The sequence below is a fragment of the Littorina saxatilis genome, linkage group LG16, assembly GCF_037325665.1.
Source record: "Littorina saxatilis isolate snail1 linkage group LG16, US_GU_Lsax_2.0, whole genome shotgun sequence".
Lineage (NCBI taxonomy): Eukaryota > Metazoa > Mollusca > Gastropoda > Littorinimorpha > Littorinidae > Littorina > Littorina saxatilis.
The window spans coordinates 27,304,943-27,321,987 of NC_090260.1; the positions used below are offsets into that span (position 1 = coordinate 27,304,943).

Here is a 17,045-nt window from a genome sequence, read left to right on the forward strand (position 1 = left end):
GAAACTTGATGTCACAACATGGGGCCCAGCTTGCCGAATGACCCACAACCACAGAGGATTAGAAGCCTAAGATTCTTCATTCAAAGAGCTATTGTTAAGAAGCCTTTATACAGGAGCAAATCAATTAATTGTGGATAAAGTTTCGGATACCTTCACTCTCTAAAGGCATTTTTGGAGACAAAAGAGAAAAAACAAGAACAATCAATCAGAGGCATTGTACAACACTAAAATCCTACTTCACTGTTAACATTTGTGGCTGCTTTATAAAAGAACAGACAAAGTTCCCAAATAACTCTGTGGGATCTCAACTGGATGTTGAAGAGCTGCACCCTTTGAAATACTCTGGGTTCGTACAGATTTTTTGTCCTAAAATTCAAGGATTTTTCGTCCAAAAATTCAAGGATTTTTCGTCCAAAAATTCAAGGATTTTTCAAGGACTCTCAAGACATTTTGAAGAAAAAATCAAGCACCCTCTTACCTTAAAAGTGGGCAATGTATCACTTCCAGATCACGATAAAGTGGTCGGGGCATCAAAAGGACACCATCTTTTTTTGACTCCCCGCACACAGATTGCCAGGGACTGTAGCTTAACTGTTCAATTTTTGCCTTGCGGTTTAAAAAATAATGAAACCTTTCAAATCTCTACTGCGGGGGGTTTCTCTGTAGTCAGTCAGCAACGTTTGGGTTTTTAAGGACCTTGAAGGACCTTGGCAAGTTTTCAAAGACTTTCAATGACTTGAAATTGACCCCCCCAAATCCAAGCACTTTTAAGGATTTCAAGCACCTGTACGAGCCCTGAATACATAAAATTGAGCCCAACAATCATCAATGATAATTTTTATTGCAGACTCAAGTTATCGTGGCACAAATGACCTCCAATGTGTTTTTCAAAAATATGCTCATCGGAGTTCACTTTTCGCTGTGACACCATAATACCTCGAGTCCACATGTTGTTGGCGATTGTTTGCCTCACTGTTTTGAAGGGGCACAACTCTTCCACAGCCAATAAAACATCAAAAGAGTTATTTCCGGAATTCGTCTTTAAGCATTTAAACACCTAGCATTCAAACAATTTCATTGACACTAGTGAGATGCTACAATCAATTAGAAACAAAACTGGACACGCTAAATCTTTAAGAAACTAAGCATGCACGCACATGTAGCCAACTTGAATCTTGATGCACAAACAAATTTGAACATCAATCAGCTCAAACACACTAATGCAAACACACACAAGCACACACGCTCACATCAATCACGTGTGTGAGTAAAAACTTCATGCAAAGAAGACCTAGAAATATTTTTTTTCTTCTCACAAAGAATTGTTTCTCTTCCAAAACTTTGAAAGTTACAATTCAGACACGAGTTAAGAAACTTGCCTCTACACAAAAATTAATGGTTGATAAGTAGATAACAAATGCTGCAATTCAAAAGAAGTTCTGCAAGCAAAATTTATCTGCAAGGCAAGCGCAGGACCCTTCCCCATAACAGGAGAAAAGTCCTGGCGGCAAACTCCGAAACAAACAGAAAATCGAGTAATTACCAGAACATGTGGAACATTCTTACAAAGCCAAGGGTGCAAGAAGCATGAAGATTATGGGAGGACCAAATGAAAACAAAGCCAGAAAACAAACAGAGTGAAAATAGTAGGAAAGCATATATCGTTTCAAGATTATATGATCCAGTCATCGTTGCCAAAAGCAACTAGCAGAAAATTCAGAGTTTATTTTCATGCAAGAGGCAGATTATATTTTAATTTATATAATCTAGAAAAGGTGTGTTTTGGCTTCTCCCTACACAGAAATAAAAGTGTGTTTGCATGCACACATGGTTATGTCCGTGTACGTAAGTGCTTGCATGTGCATGTGAGTGACATTGAAAAACAGAGAGAGAGAGAGAGAGAGAAAGAGAGAGAGAGTGAGAGAGAGAAAGAGAGAGAGTGAGAGAGAGTGAGAGATATAGAGAGAGAGAGAGAGAGAGAAAGAGAGAAACTATAAAACAAGAAGGGCAAAGCCCATACGACTCACATGCTTGACCTCGACCTTTAGGGTAACTAAACCTAGCAATAACATCATACACTAAGAACTGCTTTACACATTTTTCCTACCAAAATACATGTGACCTTGACCCAAGGTCAAGGTCATCCAAGGTCATGCAACACAAAGCTGTTAATTCAAGACATAGGAAGTACAATGGTGCTTATTGGCTCTTTCTACCATGAGATATGGTCACTTTTAGTGGTTCACTACCTTATTTTGGTCACATTTCATAAGGGTCAAAGTGACCTTGACCTTGATCATATGTGACCAAATGTGTCTCATGATGAAAGCATAACATGTGCCCCACATAATTTTTAAGTTTGAAACGGTTATCTTCCATAGTTCAGGGTCAAGGTCACTTCAAAATATGTATACAATCCAACTTTGAAGAGCTCCTGTGACCTTGACCTTGAAGCAAGGTAAACCAAACTGGTATCAAAAGATGGGGCTTACTTTGCCCTATATATCATATGTAGGTGAGGTATTCAATCTCAAAAACTTCAGAGAAAATGGGAAAAATGTGAAAAATAGCCGTTTTTTAGGCAACATTTATGGCCCCTGCGACCTTGACCTTGAAGCAAGGTCAAGATGCTATGTATGTTTTTTGGGGCCTTGTCATCATACACCATCTTGCCAAATTTGGTACTGATAGACTGAATAGTGTCCAAGAAATATCCAACGTTAAAGTTTTCCGGACGTCCGGACGTCCGGACGGACGTCCGGACGGACGGACGGACGACTCGGGTGAGTACATAGACTCACTTTTGCTTCGCATGTGAGTCAAAAAAGAGTTAAATTAAATTATGATTGAATGTGAATGAATTGAGAGCTAACGCTACAGAGTTTTATGTGCGAGATAAGAATGCCTCACAAAGAAAAAGACATGCTAGGGAAGTGAAGACAAACTTACAATAGATGTCCACTATCTAACCCAAAGTTTTATGTGCAAGATAAGCATGCTTCCCAAAGAAATATTACACCCCCCGATAGAATTGACAACAAAAAAGAAGAAATAATCTTCCTTCTTTACCTAACACTTCCACAGTTAGCAGAACAACAGCGTACCTTCAGAACAATATGTTCCTATGCCAAACACCTAGACGACAACTATACCCCCCCAACCCCCCCCACCCACTTCAACTCACTCATTACCACATCAGCAGCAAACTAATTGCCACCGTTTAACACTACAAAAGGGAAGAAGTCGGTCGCCCTATCTTGCCAATACACACAGAACAAAAGGGAAGACTGAATTCAATGAGGCAAGAAGGAAGACTTTTGATATTGAAAGCCAGCAAGACATAAAGCCAGCTTGTACACATGAAGAGTGAAACTGTTGCTTACCGACGTAGTGAACGGGGAAGATGCCGCGGTAGAGATGGCAATTGCGGGCAGTCTGGGCGTTCCTGGTGATGGCCAGGATGGGGCAGCGAGGGCGGTAGGCAGCCACCAGGTGGGCAGACCTGAAAGTCAAACCACCAGTTATGAACAGCAGGTTCTCACAGAGACAGTGTTTTGCAAATGGGAAAATGTTAACATTTTAATGTATTTCTTGTACTTGAACTGTTTAGACAACACTTGAACTTTTGACTAAGCTATTTTAATTTTCCTCAATATGAAGTGCACTATGCAATACCTATTTTCACACCAGGAGAAACACTTTTAGGGACAAACTGGGGCAAATACAAGAAATCATTGATCAGACCTTTCTGAAGTACGCATTGTAATAAGACAGCAGTGCAAATACAGGCGAAAGTAAGTTTCACAGCGATGCTGGCATCCATGCCTGTACACATGCACACACACACACTGTCAAACACACACTGTCACACACACACTGTCACACACACCGTCACACACACACTGTCACACACACACACAGTCACACACACACACAGTCACACACACACACTGTCACACACACACACAGTCACACACACACACAGTCACACACACTGTCACACACACAGTCAAACACACACTGTCACACACACACACAGTCACACACACACACTGTCACACACACACTGTCACACACCGTCACACACACAGTCAAACACACACTGTCACACACACACACTGTCACACACCGTCACACACACAGTCACACACACACTGTCACACACACACACACACACACACACACACACACACACACTCTCACTCTCTCTTGTCTCTCATCACATGGCAGACCTTCCAGAGGTTGTGATGACAATGATGGCAGCGGCCATACAGGTGAAAGACGCCTCCACGGCAGCGATGGCGATGGTGTGTGTGGGGTCGGTGAAGACTGGTGTCTCTCGTCTCAGCTCCTCAAACTGCTGGTGGTGGAAAATGGCCGACTCTGCTTCACGACAGATCTACACGCACAAAGCAGAAACAGGCCAGTAAGGTCACGTTTCACAATGAAACCAAGACGTCCTTTATGAAATAACTTACTTCTAAAGCTGATTTTATTGGCTACAGATCGTCACACACAAAGTAGAGATGGGTCAGTGAGGTCACAGGAGATGCATTTCTCTCTATTATTAACATCAGTAGCTAGTAAAGAGCGGGGGTATGGTGCAAACTGCAGATGTTCGTGTGTGTGTGTGTGTGTGTGTGTGTGTGTGTGTGTGTGTGTGTGTGTGTGTGTGTGTGAGTGTGAGTGTGTGTGTGTGAGTGTGTGTGTATGTGTGTGTATATGTGTGTGTATGTGTGTGTGTGTGGTGTGTGTGTGTGTGAATGTGTGTGTGTGAATGTGTGTGTGTGTGTGTGTGTGTCTGTGTGTGTGTGTGAGTGTGAGTGTGAGTGTGTGTGACTGTGTGTGTGTGTGTGTGTGTGTGTGTGTGTGTGTGTCTGTGTTTGTGTGTGCGTGTGTGTGTGTGTGTGTGTGTGCATATGCTCACACATGTGTATAGAACAAGAAAAAAAGCTCAAGAGCTGTCCCCAAGACGAGAAATCCTACAACAGAAACAGTACATCCCATCCCAAGCTTACGTGGTGCATGGTGCGCACGGACTCCAGAGGGTAGCTGCCCTTGGCGGTCTCGCCGGACAACATGACGCAGTCAGCCCCGTCCAGCACAGCGTTGGCCACGTCACTGGACTCGGCGCGTGTCGCTCTCGGCTTCTTGGTCATGCTCTCCAACATCTGGACAAAACAGGCATGGTACAAAATGATTAAGAAGCATGTAACATAGAGCGCACCCTAAATTTGGGGTAGAAAGGAAGAGGTTTTGAATGGAGGCTCCCCCGAAATCGGCGTATGCTGCCCGAATGGCGGGGTAAAAACGGTCATACACGTACAAATCTACTCATGCAAAAACATGAGTGAACGTGGGAGTTTCAGCCCATGAACAAAGAAAAAGAATGGAGGCTATCATGAGCATGATAACAGGAAAACAAAATTAGCTTGTTCTTTTAAAATGTCTCTCTTCAGTCAGATCAAATGCTGTGATTTCTACTTCAGCCAGAAATTTCTAACACTTGCTGTAAGTCGTTGAAAATCTGCAGCAATTATATATTCCAACACTAACTCTACTGTTCATCACAAATGCTTTCCAACTGAATGCCAAAATAGGGGATTCCAAAATAGAATGAAAGCTCATAAAAATGTTTTCAAATTTAATGAACCTGCACCAGTGTAGACTGGCACACTCTCACCATATTATTTCCTGGATTCAATCATGCATGCCCACCTACCAACCCACACACACACATATAAAAACACACACACACACATAAACACACACACATACACTCACTCTCATCACAAACTCACCTGAGTAGCACAAATGACAGGCTTGCCAGCGCGGTTACATTTGCCGATCATCATCTTCTGTGCCAGGAAGACTTTCTCAGGGGGGATCTCAATTCCCATGTCACCACGAGCCACCATCACACCATCCACCTCCATCAGGATTTCGTCAAAGCTGAACACAAGCACAGGCAGCACTTTGACTTCTGCAAATTACTGGCTTTTTTATTTATTTATTTTTATTCTTTATTTGTGCAAATTTGACAAAGTTAAACCAGACTGGGATCGTGTTTATAAATCACCAAACCCTCGAAGTGTGCACAGTTTCAAAGCTCTTGCTTCAAAAACATCTGAGATAACCTCAACATTAAGTTTTTTTAATGTTTATGGCTGGCCACCCACATGGACAGACACTGCTCACCACTAAGACTCACAATTTAGCCAGGTGAGCCAAAAAGAATTTTCCGCTTGTCTAAAGCGTGTGTGTGAATGCCGTCTCTCTGCACTGTGAATAAATCCATGCATACACCTTCCCGGAAACAGAACACACAATCCCGCTTTCGCTTACCCTATGCGCCTTTTCATGGTCGTTTATTATGCTAAAACGGAGACGGAGAATATTTAAAAAAACCAAACGCATTTGTCTTCAGCACGATCGCTCTGTAAAATCAATTTTACACATTGTGTTGGCTAGCACGAGGTGTAGAGTTTGCCAACGCGTGAAGTAAAAGCTCGATTCGATTACGTTACACCTTACACATTCTGAAAACAAGAAAAGCAAATGTTTACACAACTCGCCTTCGAACACACACCCCCCCCCCCCCCCCCCCCCTTATGACCCCCAATAGAAGACTTCCTCCCTTCCTACCCAAACTGATTACTCAGGGGAGTCAAAAAAGCTTCTTCTAGACCTTTTCTACTACAGTGGAACCCCCGTATTAAGACCCCCCAACCTAAGACTCCCTCCTTTTTAAGACCTTGTTTTCTCAGACTTTCTCTGTTCATAACCTCTGTAAAATTACCCCCATTTTAAGACTCCCTCCTTTTTAAGACCTTGTTTTTCTCAGACTTTCTGTTCATAACCTCTGTAAAATTACCCCCATTTTAAGACTCCCTCCTTTTTAAGACCTTGTTTTCTCAGACTTTCTGTTCATAACCTCTGTAAAATTACCCCCATTTTAAGACTCCCTCCTTTTTGGCTCATGTAAGTGTAGCCTATGCGATGCTAACTTTTGTCTGTCTGTGCGTGTGTATGTGATAGAAACTTTAACATTTGACTAAACACAGAAATACTTATTTTACCTGGTTATTATCCAAGCAACAGCTTCAAAATATAGAAGCAATGATCAACATTTCGTCGGCACGTATGTAGTTAAAGTGTGTATCCAAAGAAAACGGGTGGTGGGGGGTTTTGGGGGGGTAAAAACAGGTGACTGGTTTGTGTCGTGTGTGGTATGTAGACCAGGTCAGGGGTCAAGGTTAGGTCAGATCGCGTGAAGGATTGTGGTATAGATACAGTTATCCCCGAGCTGCAGTTCGCCGATTCAGTCGGAGAAGACGATTTTACATTGTTCGGTTTCGTAGCTCCAGAAAAATAGATAAAGAAGATACCAAAGGAGATTTTCTACATGTTAATCTGCACAGCGTGTTTCCAGTGTCTGCGCGAGGAAGCCGTGTCGATCTGGCCATCTCAGGCAGTCGTGTAAGTAAGTAGGCTACAGACAGACAGATCTAGATCAAGTGTCTCGCACTCTTGCACCGTGTCTATGCTTACTGTGTGTGTGTGTATGTGTGACGGAGTGATTGAGTTTGTGTTACTGTTTGTTGATTTCTTACGTGAGCCTTGAAGGCTTCGCCTCTTGTTAAGACCTTGTTTTCTCAGACTTTCTGTTCATAACCTCTGTAATATTACCCCCATTTTAAGACTCCCTCCTTTTTAAGACCTTGTTTTCTCAGACTTTCTGTTCATAACCTCTGTAAAATTACCCCCATTTTAAGACTCCCTCCTTTTTAAGACCTTGTTTTCTCAGACTTTCTGTTCATAACCTCTGTAAAATTACCCCCATTTTAAGACTCCCTCCTTTTTAAGATCCACTTTTCTCAGACTTTCTGTTCATAACCTCTGTAAAATTACCCCCATTTTTAAGACTCCCTCCTTTTTAAGACCTTGTTTTCTCAGACTTTCTCTGTTCATAACCTCTGTAAAATTACCCCCATTTTAAGACTCCCTCCTTTTTAAGACCTTGTTTTCTCAGACTTTCTGTTCATAACCTCTGTAAAATTACCCCCATTTTAAGACTCCCTCCTTTTTAAGACCTTGTTTTCTCAGACTTTCTGTTCATAACCTCTGTAAAATTACCCCCATTTTAAGACTCCCTCCTTTTTAAGACCCAATTTTCTCAGACTTTTGGAGGTCTTAAAATGGGGGTTCCACTGTACTCACTTCTTGATGCCCTGGTGGTTCTCCAGCTTGGCGATGATCTTGATGTTCTTTCCTTGCTCTCCCAGGATCTCTCGGATCTCACGCACACCCTCTCCACTGCGAATGAAGGATGCAAATACCATGTCCACCTGAGAAAGACACGAGAAACACTCATAAAGCGATCCACATCCGTATAAAAAAAAAAAAGGAAAAAAAAGTACTTCAAAGTGTTTGGTTTGCATTGTTTATTTACTTTCATTTATTCATTTTGCAGCAAAAATCCTTTTGAGCTTTACCACGTGAAATTCAGCAGACACCCGTCTTTTTCGTGTGTGAAATATGAGTTGGAAAAGAATTTACTGTTGGAAAAAAAAGGTGATATAGTTGGCTGTGAGGCCTTTCCGTGGATTGTAACTCTGCTGTTAGTAATCATTATGAAGAAATGATTAGCATCCAAGCCACAAAAATGATTTCACTCGCAAAACCACAGTGGTCTGATTGTCTTCAGAAATACAGAGAAAAACATGCACAGTTCTTTTTTAAATAAAGGGGAACAGTCAAGTATGAGAGGGTCTCAACTGAGCTATACATAAAGAGGAACAGTCAAGTATGAGAGGGTCTCAACTAAGCAATACATAAAGGTGAGCTGAACCAACAATGACTGCACACCCTCAAGAGAGAATCAAGCTCTTACGCCCATTTCCACTCCAAAGAGCAAATCCTGCTCGTCTTTCTCAGACAAATTGGGGGTTCTTGAAAAGGGGGGTTCATAGACTACATAAAGGTGAGCTGAATCAACAATGATCGACTACACCCCCAAGAGATTGCGTGGACTTCTTCTTCTGCGCTGAAACTTCCACGTACACTTGTGCTTTTTGCACGAGTGGATTTGTACTTGTATGACTGTTTTTACCCCGCCAATTAGGCAGCCACACATCGCTTTCGGAGGAGTTACCGGGATAGAAAAGTGATTAATCATAAAGACAGAAGCACTTACGCCCATCTCCACTCCGAAGAGCAGATCCTGTTTGTCTTTCTCGGACACAGCGGGCAGATCGACGGGGATGCCGGGCAGGTTGCATCCCTTCTTGCTGCCCAGGTCTCCTCCGTTCTCAATCTCGCAGAGCAGGTAGTCCGCCCCTGTAGCATCAAGTCACACACGTCACTATACAGTCTGCTCCTGTAGCATCAAGTCACACACGTCACTAAACAGTCCCCCTCTTATAGTCCACCCCTGTAGCATCAAGTGACACACATCACTATACAGTCCCCCTCTTATAGTCCACCCCTGTAGCATCAAGTCACACACGTCACTATACAGTCCCCCTCTTATAGTCCGCCCCTGTAGCATCAAGTCACACACGTCACTATACAGTCCCCCTCTTATAGTCCGCCCCTGTAGCATCAAGTCACACACATCACAAAACAGTCCCCCTCTTATAGTCCGCCCCTGTAGCATCAAGTCACACACGTCACTATACAGTCCACCTCTTATAGTCCGCCCCTGTAGCATCAAGTCACACATGTCACTATACAGTCCCCCTCTTATAGCCCGACCCTGTAGCATCAAGTCACACATGTCACTATGCAGTCCCCCTCTTATAGTCCACCCCTGTAGCATCAAGTCACACATGTCACTATACAGTCACCCTCTTATAGCCCGACCCTGTAGCATCAAGTCACACATGTCACTATGCAGTCCCCCTCTTATAGTCCGCCCCTGTAGCATCAAGTCACACACATCACTATACAGTCCCCCTCTTATAGTCCGCCCCTGTAGCATCAAGTCACACACGTCACTATACAGTCCCCCTCTTATAGTCCGCCCCTGTAGCATCAAGTCACACACGTCACTATACAGTCCCCCTCTTATAGTCCGCCCCTGTAGCATCAAGTCACACACGTCACTAAACAGTCCCCCTCTTATAGTCCGCCCCTGTAGCATCAAGTCACACACGTCACTATACAGTCCCCCTCTTATAGTCCCCCCTGTAGCATCAAGTCACACATGTCACTATACAGTCCCCCTCTTATAGTCCGCCCCTGTAGCATCAAGTCACACACATCACAAAACAGTCCCCCTCTTATAGTCCGCCCCTGTAGCATCACGTCACACACGTCACTATACAGTCCCCCTCTTATAGTCCGCCCCTGTAGCATCAAGTCACACACGTCACTATACAGTCCCCCTCTTATAGTCCGCCTCTGTAGCATCAAGTCACACACGTCACTATACAGTCCCCTCCACACCATCTCCTTCTTCTCTTCTACTTTTTCTTCAATCATGGGCTAAATCTCTTTTTGTACAACAAATTGAAAATAAAATCAAAGCTCAGGCAGTCCACGAATCTTCTTTCAAAACACCTGAAGTTTTGCTGTAGTTTTGGCAGAGCTGACTACATTTGACAACGCCATAACATTAAAAAAAAAAATGTGTGCGTTGATTTCAGCAAATTTCCGGGGGGAAAAATCCTCGCAATAGCCCTGAAGCCTACACAGGCAGTTCCCAAGATGTTTCTCATACTTGAACAGGCAAACTTCAATCTACAACAGGACTCCCCAAACTGAGTGTCCCTGCATCCTCTATGCACCAGCAGCCGAAAAAAGCATACAAAAAAAACATAGACATTCCTTTTTTCCAAATAATCCATGCATTCTACACTGCCCACCCCCATCCCACCCTGAATAACTGTATATATTTAATGGTTGATGGTGTGTGTGTGTTAGTGACTTTAAGTCTCCGTGTGTGTGTGAATGAGTGTATGTGCGCCTTGAGTCGCCTGTTGGTGAGATATGTGCGCGTTATAAATATTCGTGTTATTATTATGTTATTATAGAGGGGGGGGGGGGGGGGGGGGGGGAGTCCTGCGTGGAACTAAACCTGAAAAGAGTGGGTCACAGGATGTCACAGGATGCTCAACATATCAGTAACAAGAGTACCCAGACATGGGAATTGAAAAAAGTAACAAGAAGGGCAAAGCCCATACGACTCACATGCTTGACCTTGACCTTTACATGACCTTGACCTTCAGGGTCAAGGTCAAATAACTAAACCTAGCAATGACATCATACACTAAGAACTGCTTTACACATTTTTCCTACCAAAATACATGTGACCTTGACCCAAGGTCAAGGTCATCCAAGGTCATGCAACACAAAGCTGTTAATTCAAGACATAGGAAGTACAATGGTGCTTATTGGCCCTTTCTACCATGAGATATGGTCACTTTTAGTGGTTCACTACCTTATTTTGGTCACATTTCATAAGGGTCAAAGTGACCTTGACCTTGATCATATGTGACCGAATGTGTCTCATGATGAAAGCATAACATGTGCCCCACATAATTTTTAAGTTTGAAACAGTTATCTTCCATAGTTCAGGGTCAAGGTCACTTCAAAATATGTATACAATCCAACTTTGAAGAGCTCCTGTGACCTTGACCTTGAAGCAAGGTAAACCAAACTGGTATCAAAAGATGGGGCTTACTTTGCCCTATATATCATATATAGGTGAGGTATTGAATCTCAAAAACTTCAGAGAAAATGGGAAAAATATGAAAAATAGCTGTTTTTTAGGCAACATTTATGGCCCCTGCGACCTTGACCTTGAAGCAAGGTCAAGATGCTATGTATGTTTTTTGGGGCCTTGTCATCATACACCATCTTGCCAAATTTGGTACTGATAGACTGAATAGTGTCCAAGAAATATCCAACGTTAAAGTTTTCCGGACGGACGGACGGACGTCCGGACGGACGTCCGGACGGACGGACGGACGGACGACTCGGGTGAGTACATAGACTCACTTTTGCTTCGCATGTGAGTCAAAAAAGGCTGAAAATGTGTAAGTAATATCAAAGTCGACGGCGCAATGCGCCTAGCCTCACTTGGGGGGTCCGGGGGCATGCCCCCTCGGAAAATGGTTTCTCCAAAGAACCCAAATTGTGCAATTTGGTGTCACCTGAGCTCCAAGTTTGCTATTAAATTCAGTTTTCAGAACCATTTTTGCCTCCCCCATTTTTTATCCCGGCGGACACTTTTGCTTTTTTGGTGGGGGAAAAAAAAAAAAAAAATTGGCGGAAATTTGCCTTTCAGCAGACAATTCCCATGCCTGGTACCTTTGATACTGTTTTCAGAAAATGTTCTGCCAGATCTGTACCAATGCAAATTCACAGAATTAATCTAACCAATATGACCATGATATTTTTGTGAAGAGCTGACAGACAACTTCCAAAAGTCAGCATTACACTGACAGGGATCATCTGTCGGCGAGGAATATGACCTCTGAAGGCAAGTTCCAATGAAGGGATCCACTAAAGCTTGGTGTTCCTGGACCCTCTCTGGGAGCCCTGCAACATCCTGAATAAAGCCCAGCAAAATTAACTATCACAAGCAGTCTGACCTTTCTCCTTGACGACGACCGAGATGAGACCGTCGTCAATGAAGATACGTTTGCCGATCTCCATGACCTTGGTGATGTTCTTGTAGTCCACCCACAGGTGCTCCTCCGAGCACTTCTCCATGTAGGCGTCGTTTGTGGTGATCTTGAGTGTGCCGCCCGTTTCCAGGTGGATCTCTGCCGAGGGGCCCTGCAAGTAAAAATCTTCTGTGTGTCAAATGTTGAACACTGTTGCAGTTTTGTAAATTCCTTAATTCATTAATTTTCATTCATTCATTTATTGATTGGGCCACACACAAAAAAATAGGTGTGGTTAAGGTACCATAGCCAAAAAAAATAGGGTAGGAAGGTAGGAAATCACGTTTTTTTGTTTTTTTTACTTTTTTTTCTAATGTGTACAAATTAAACTTACTTGACAGGGAAATAAGTGTGCGACTCGAGCGCTTTCGCTTTCATTGCGTTTTCTGCACTGGTTTTTTGTTTTTGTTTTTTGTTGTTGTTGACAAATGTAATAAAAAGTTATAGGGTTGGCCCCTAAAAATAGGGTAGGTCGGGTTACCGTAACCACACCTATTTTTTTTTTAGGCCTTGATTTATCTATTTATTGATTTATACTTTATTATTCTATTGCTGGGAAATTCAGGTCACTTGAAACCAAATTGGAAAGCTAGCAGCAACAAGAGTGGCACCCCAGGTGTGTGCGTGCTTAGGTGTAATCACCCACCTGAACTTTTGACACGGTGGTGACATGAGGGTGGGACATGGATACCGTCTCAGTCATCGCATAAAGTTGACCTGTGTCTATTCTGGCCTTGATTACAACCAGAGACCTCAATCAATCAATCAATCAATCAATCAATATGAGGCTTATATCGCGCGTATTCCATGGGTACAGTTCTAAGCGCAGGGATTTACTTTTTTATTTTTTAATTTTTTATTTTATGCAATTTATGCAGGGATTTATTTATGCCGTGTGAGATGGAATTTTTTTTACACAATACATCATGCATTCACATCGGCCAGCAGATCGCAGCCATTTCGGCGCATATCCTACTTTTCACGGCCTATTATTCCAAGTCACACGGGTATTTTGTTGGACATTTTTATCTATGCCTATACAATTTTGCCAGGAAAGACCCTTTTGTCAATCGTGGGATCTTTAACGTGCACACCCCAATGTAGTGTACAACGAAGGGACCTCGGTTTTTCGTCTCATCCGAAAGACTAGCACTTGAACCCACCACCTAGGTTAGGAAAGGGGGGAGAAAATTGATAACGCCCTGACCCAGGGTCGAACTCGCAACCTCTCGCTTCCGAGCGCAAGTGCGTTACCACTCGGCCACCCAGTCCATCCGGCCACCCAGTCCACCCAGACCACTCGGCCACCCGGACCACTCGGCCACCCAGTCCACCCGGCTACACCCAGTCCACCCGGCCACCCAGACCACTCGGCCACCCAGACCACCCAGCCACCCAGTCCACCCGGCCACCCAGACCACTCGGCCACCCAGTCCACCCAGACCTTTCGGCCACCCAGTCCACCCGGCCACCCAGCCACCCAGACCACTCGGCCACCCAGACCACTCAGACCACTCAGACCACTCGGCCACCCAGACCACTCAGACCACTCGGCCACCCAGACCACCCGGCCACCAAGACCACTCGGCCACCCAGTTCACCCGGCCACCCAGACCACTCGGCCACCCAGTCCACCCAGACCACTCGGCCACCCAGTCCACCCGGCCACCCAGACCACCCAGTCCACCCAGACCACTCGGCCACCCAGTCCACCCGGCCACCCAGACCACTCAGCCCACCCGGCCACCCAGACCACTCAGCCCACCCGGCCACCCAGACCACTCGGCCACCCAGTCCACCCGGCCACCCAGACCACTCGGCCACCCAGTCCACCCGGCCACCCAGACCACTCGGCCACCCAGTCCACTCGGCCACCCAGACCACCCAGTCCTGAGGATCACAAGTCCAGTGCTCTACCAATTGAGTACCAGATTACCTGTTGGGGGTTGTTCTTATGTTATGATTTGTTGGGGGTTGTTCTTATGCTATGATTTGTTGGGGGTTGTTGTTATGCTATGATTTATTGGGGGTTGTTCTTATGCTATGATTTGTTGGGGGTTGTTCTTATGCTATGATTTGTTGGGGGTTGTTCTTATGCTATGATTTGTTGGGGGTTGTTCTTATGCTATGATTTGTTGGAGGTTGTTCTTATGTTATGATTTGTTGGGGGTTGTAATCTTATGCTATGATTCCTGTAATAAGATCTTTTACCAAAGATCCGTTGGAATAAGAATAACCTCTATGGCATGTCCAAATGTGCACAAAAATATGTATGATTTATCCATCTTTGCTGCTCTTTGACAGCATCAATACATCATAATTACTCTCCAAATCATGTTCCCATATTTTCTATGATCCATTTCGTCAGAGAAAGGCCTGCTAGTCCTGAAATTGTTGGACGGCTCCTATAGAAATAAAACACACAAAAAAACACGCATTCACACACAGTGTTCATTTTTAAGAAATAGTATCCAAATCAAGGCTGGTGGTGCAACTTTGAACACTGCTGTCTACCCACCCCTTCCAGAAGTCCGGTTCGAATCTCAGGCCCTTTGGTGTCCAACGCGATGGCAATGGGGCGAGGCTCGGAAAAGGTCTCCACTGCTTTGCGAACATTCTCAATGGTGCCCCTGTGATACTGTAACACAACAATTAAACAATATAGAAGCAGTGAGCGATGAGGTAACGAGAAAGAGAACTTGACTAAATGTAATGAGGGCGTGACAGTGCCGCCTCTATTTTTGTAAAAAGACGGATAAGCAGACGTCATCGAAGACACACTTCTGTAATGCCAACACCATATCAAAACTGTCAGGACTCTCTCCTTCAGAATTTGTAAACCCTCAAAGTTATTGTTAGCCTAGAAGTGTGTCCAGTTTTTCCAGGACATATGAACTCAAAAGTAAATGGGAAGGCATCAATGAAGTAAACTGCAAACTGTTCACAAGGTGACTCACTTCATGTGTGCCATGGGAGAAGTTCATGCGAGCGATGTTCATTCCCTCCATGATCATCTTCTGCAGCACAGGTACATCTCTTGTTACCGGTCCTGCAACAAAATACATCACCCCTTAGTACACTAGTTTTGTACACATCACTGGTTTGTCATTGATTAAGCCACCATACTCTCCCACAAACCCCGCCCACACATAATCAAATGCCAAAAGTAATTTTTCCTTTCCATGTCTGCTGAAATCAGCTGTCTCAAAAAAAGAAATTCGTCAGCTCTAACTTTTTCTAATCTTTAAATAGTGTTTCCTTTGAAAACTGAGTGCGATGCATTCTTCCCTGGAACTGGAACGTTCTAAAGTCCGTTCCAGTCTTTCTTTCTTTATTTGGTGTTTTACGTCGTTTTCAACCACGAAGGTTATATCGCGACGGGGGAAGGGGGGAGATGGGATGGAGCCACTTGTCAATTGTTTCTTGTTCACAAAAGCACTAATCAAAAATTTGCTCCAGGGGCTTGCAACGTAGTACAATATATTACCTTACTGGGAGAATGCAAGTTTCCAGTACAAAGGACTTAACATTTCTTACATACTCATGCTTGACTAAAATCTTTACAAAAATTGACTATATTCTATACAAGAAACACTTAACAAGGGTAAAAGGAGAAACAGAATCCGTTAGTCGCCTCTTACGACATGCTGGGGAGCATCGGGTAAATTCTTTCTCGTCCCAACCAATATGGGACTCCCCCTAACCCGCGGGGGGACCGTTCCAGTCCCAGTTGGACGAAACCTATGATTAGGGGCTGGGGTGGGGTAGGGTGGGGAATAGGGTACTGATAGAAATACATGTACAAAATGATTAAATAAACTGTCAGATTCTATATATATCATTCTTCGTGCATCCACCCACACAAAGTCATGCTGATGTCTCATGATACAATGATAACAGATTAACACAAACTGTCAGATTCTTTTATTCTCTACAGACCTGTGCACACTCAAACCGCTCATCAGCAGTAAACAAACCAAATTTCAGTAGTTTTTAAAATGTTTCAGTAGTAAGCTGTAACGACAGTTCAAGACATAATTCTGCTCACAAAGCATACAAACTGAAACACTATGACGCAGTAGAATGGGAATTACTATTTATTAACACGCCTTACAAAAAGCGTATCCAGGTTTCCCAATTGCTTCGTTTCCGGCCGATTTATGTGGAGCACGTGATGCGCACAAAAAATATTGGCGGTCTTATAGAAGTGTCGTCTGGGACAGGCTGATCTTTCTTAACCCAGTGTGGGATTTTCAGTGGGGCGACCACCCCCAACCCAGCGCGTCCCCGGGTGGCGGATAGGGGAACGGTCTTCAGATATGGAGATCAGCCGCTTGCGGCCGCGGACCAAACTGGCTCCGGGTGGGATCC

At 43.9% G+C, this 17,045-nt stretch overlaps 1 protein-coding gene across 6 annotated transcripts in view; it reads right to left on the reverse strand.

Annotated features, from left to right (window-relative positions):
* The window catches only part of LOC138950721 (pyruvate kinase PKM-like), a 51,478-nt gene that overhangs the window by 16,571 nt on the left and 17,862 nt on the right, over window positions 1-17,045 (reverse strand). For 5 of the 6 annotated variants that reach the window (XM_070322446.1, XM_070322448.1, XM_070322445.1 and 2 more), the window contains 9 exons: window positions 15,632-15,723; window positions 15,193-15,312; window positions 12,600-12,786; window positions 9,197-9,339; window positions 8,221-8,348; window positions 5,802-5,952; window positions 5,019-5,171; window positions 4,233-4,399; window positions 3,384-3,502 (listed from right to left, as the gene is read on the reverse strand). In XM_070322446.1, coding sequence (XP_070178547.1) covers window positions 3,384-3,502; window positions 4,233-4,399; window positions 5,019-5,171; window positions 5,802-5,952; window positions 8,221-8,348; window positions 9,197-9,339; window positions 12,600-12,786; window positions 15,193-15,312; window positions 15,632-15,723 — 1,260 coding nt within the window. Of the gene's footprint in view, window positions 1-1,543; window positions 1,562-3,383; window positions 3,503-4,232; window positions 4,400-5,018; window positions 5,172-5,801; window positions 5,953-8,220; window positions 8,349-9,196; window positions 9,340-12,599; window positions 12,787-15,192; window positions 15,313-15,631; window positions 15,724-17,045 lie in introns of all 6 variants that reach the window. The other variant, XM_070322447.1, reaches the window with a different exon arrangement.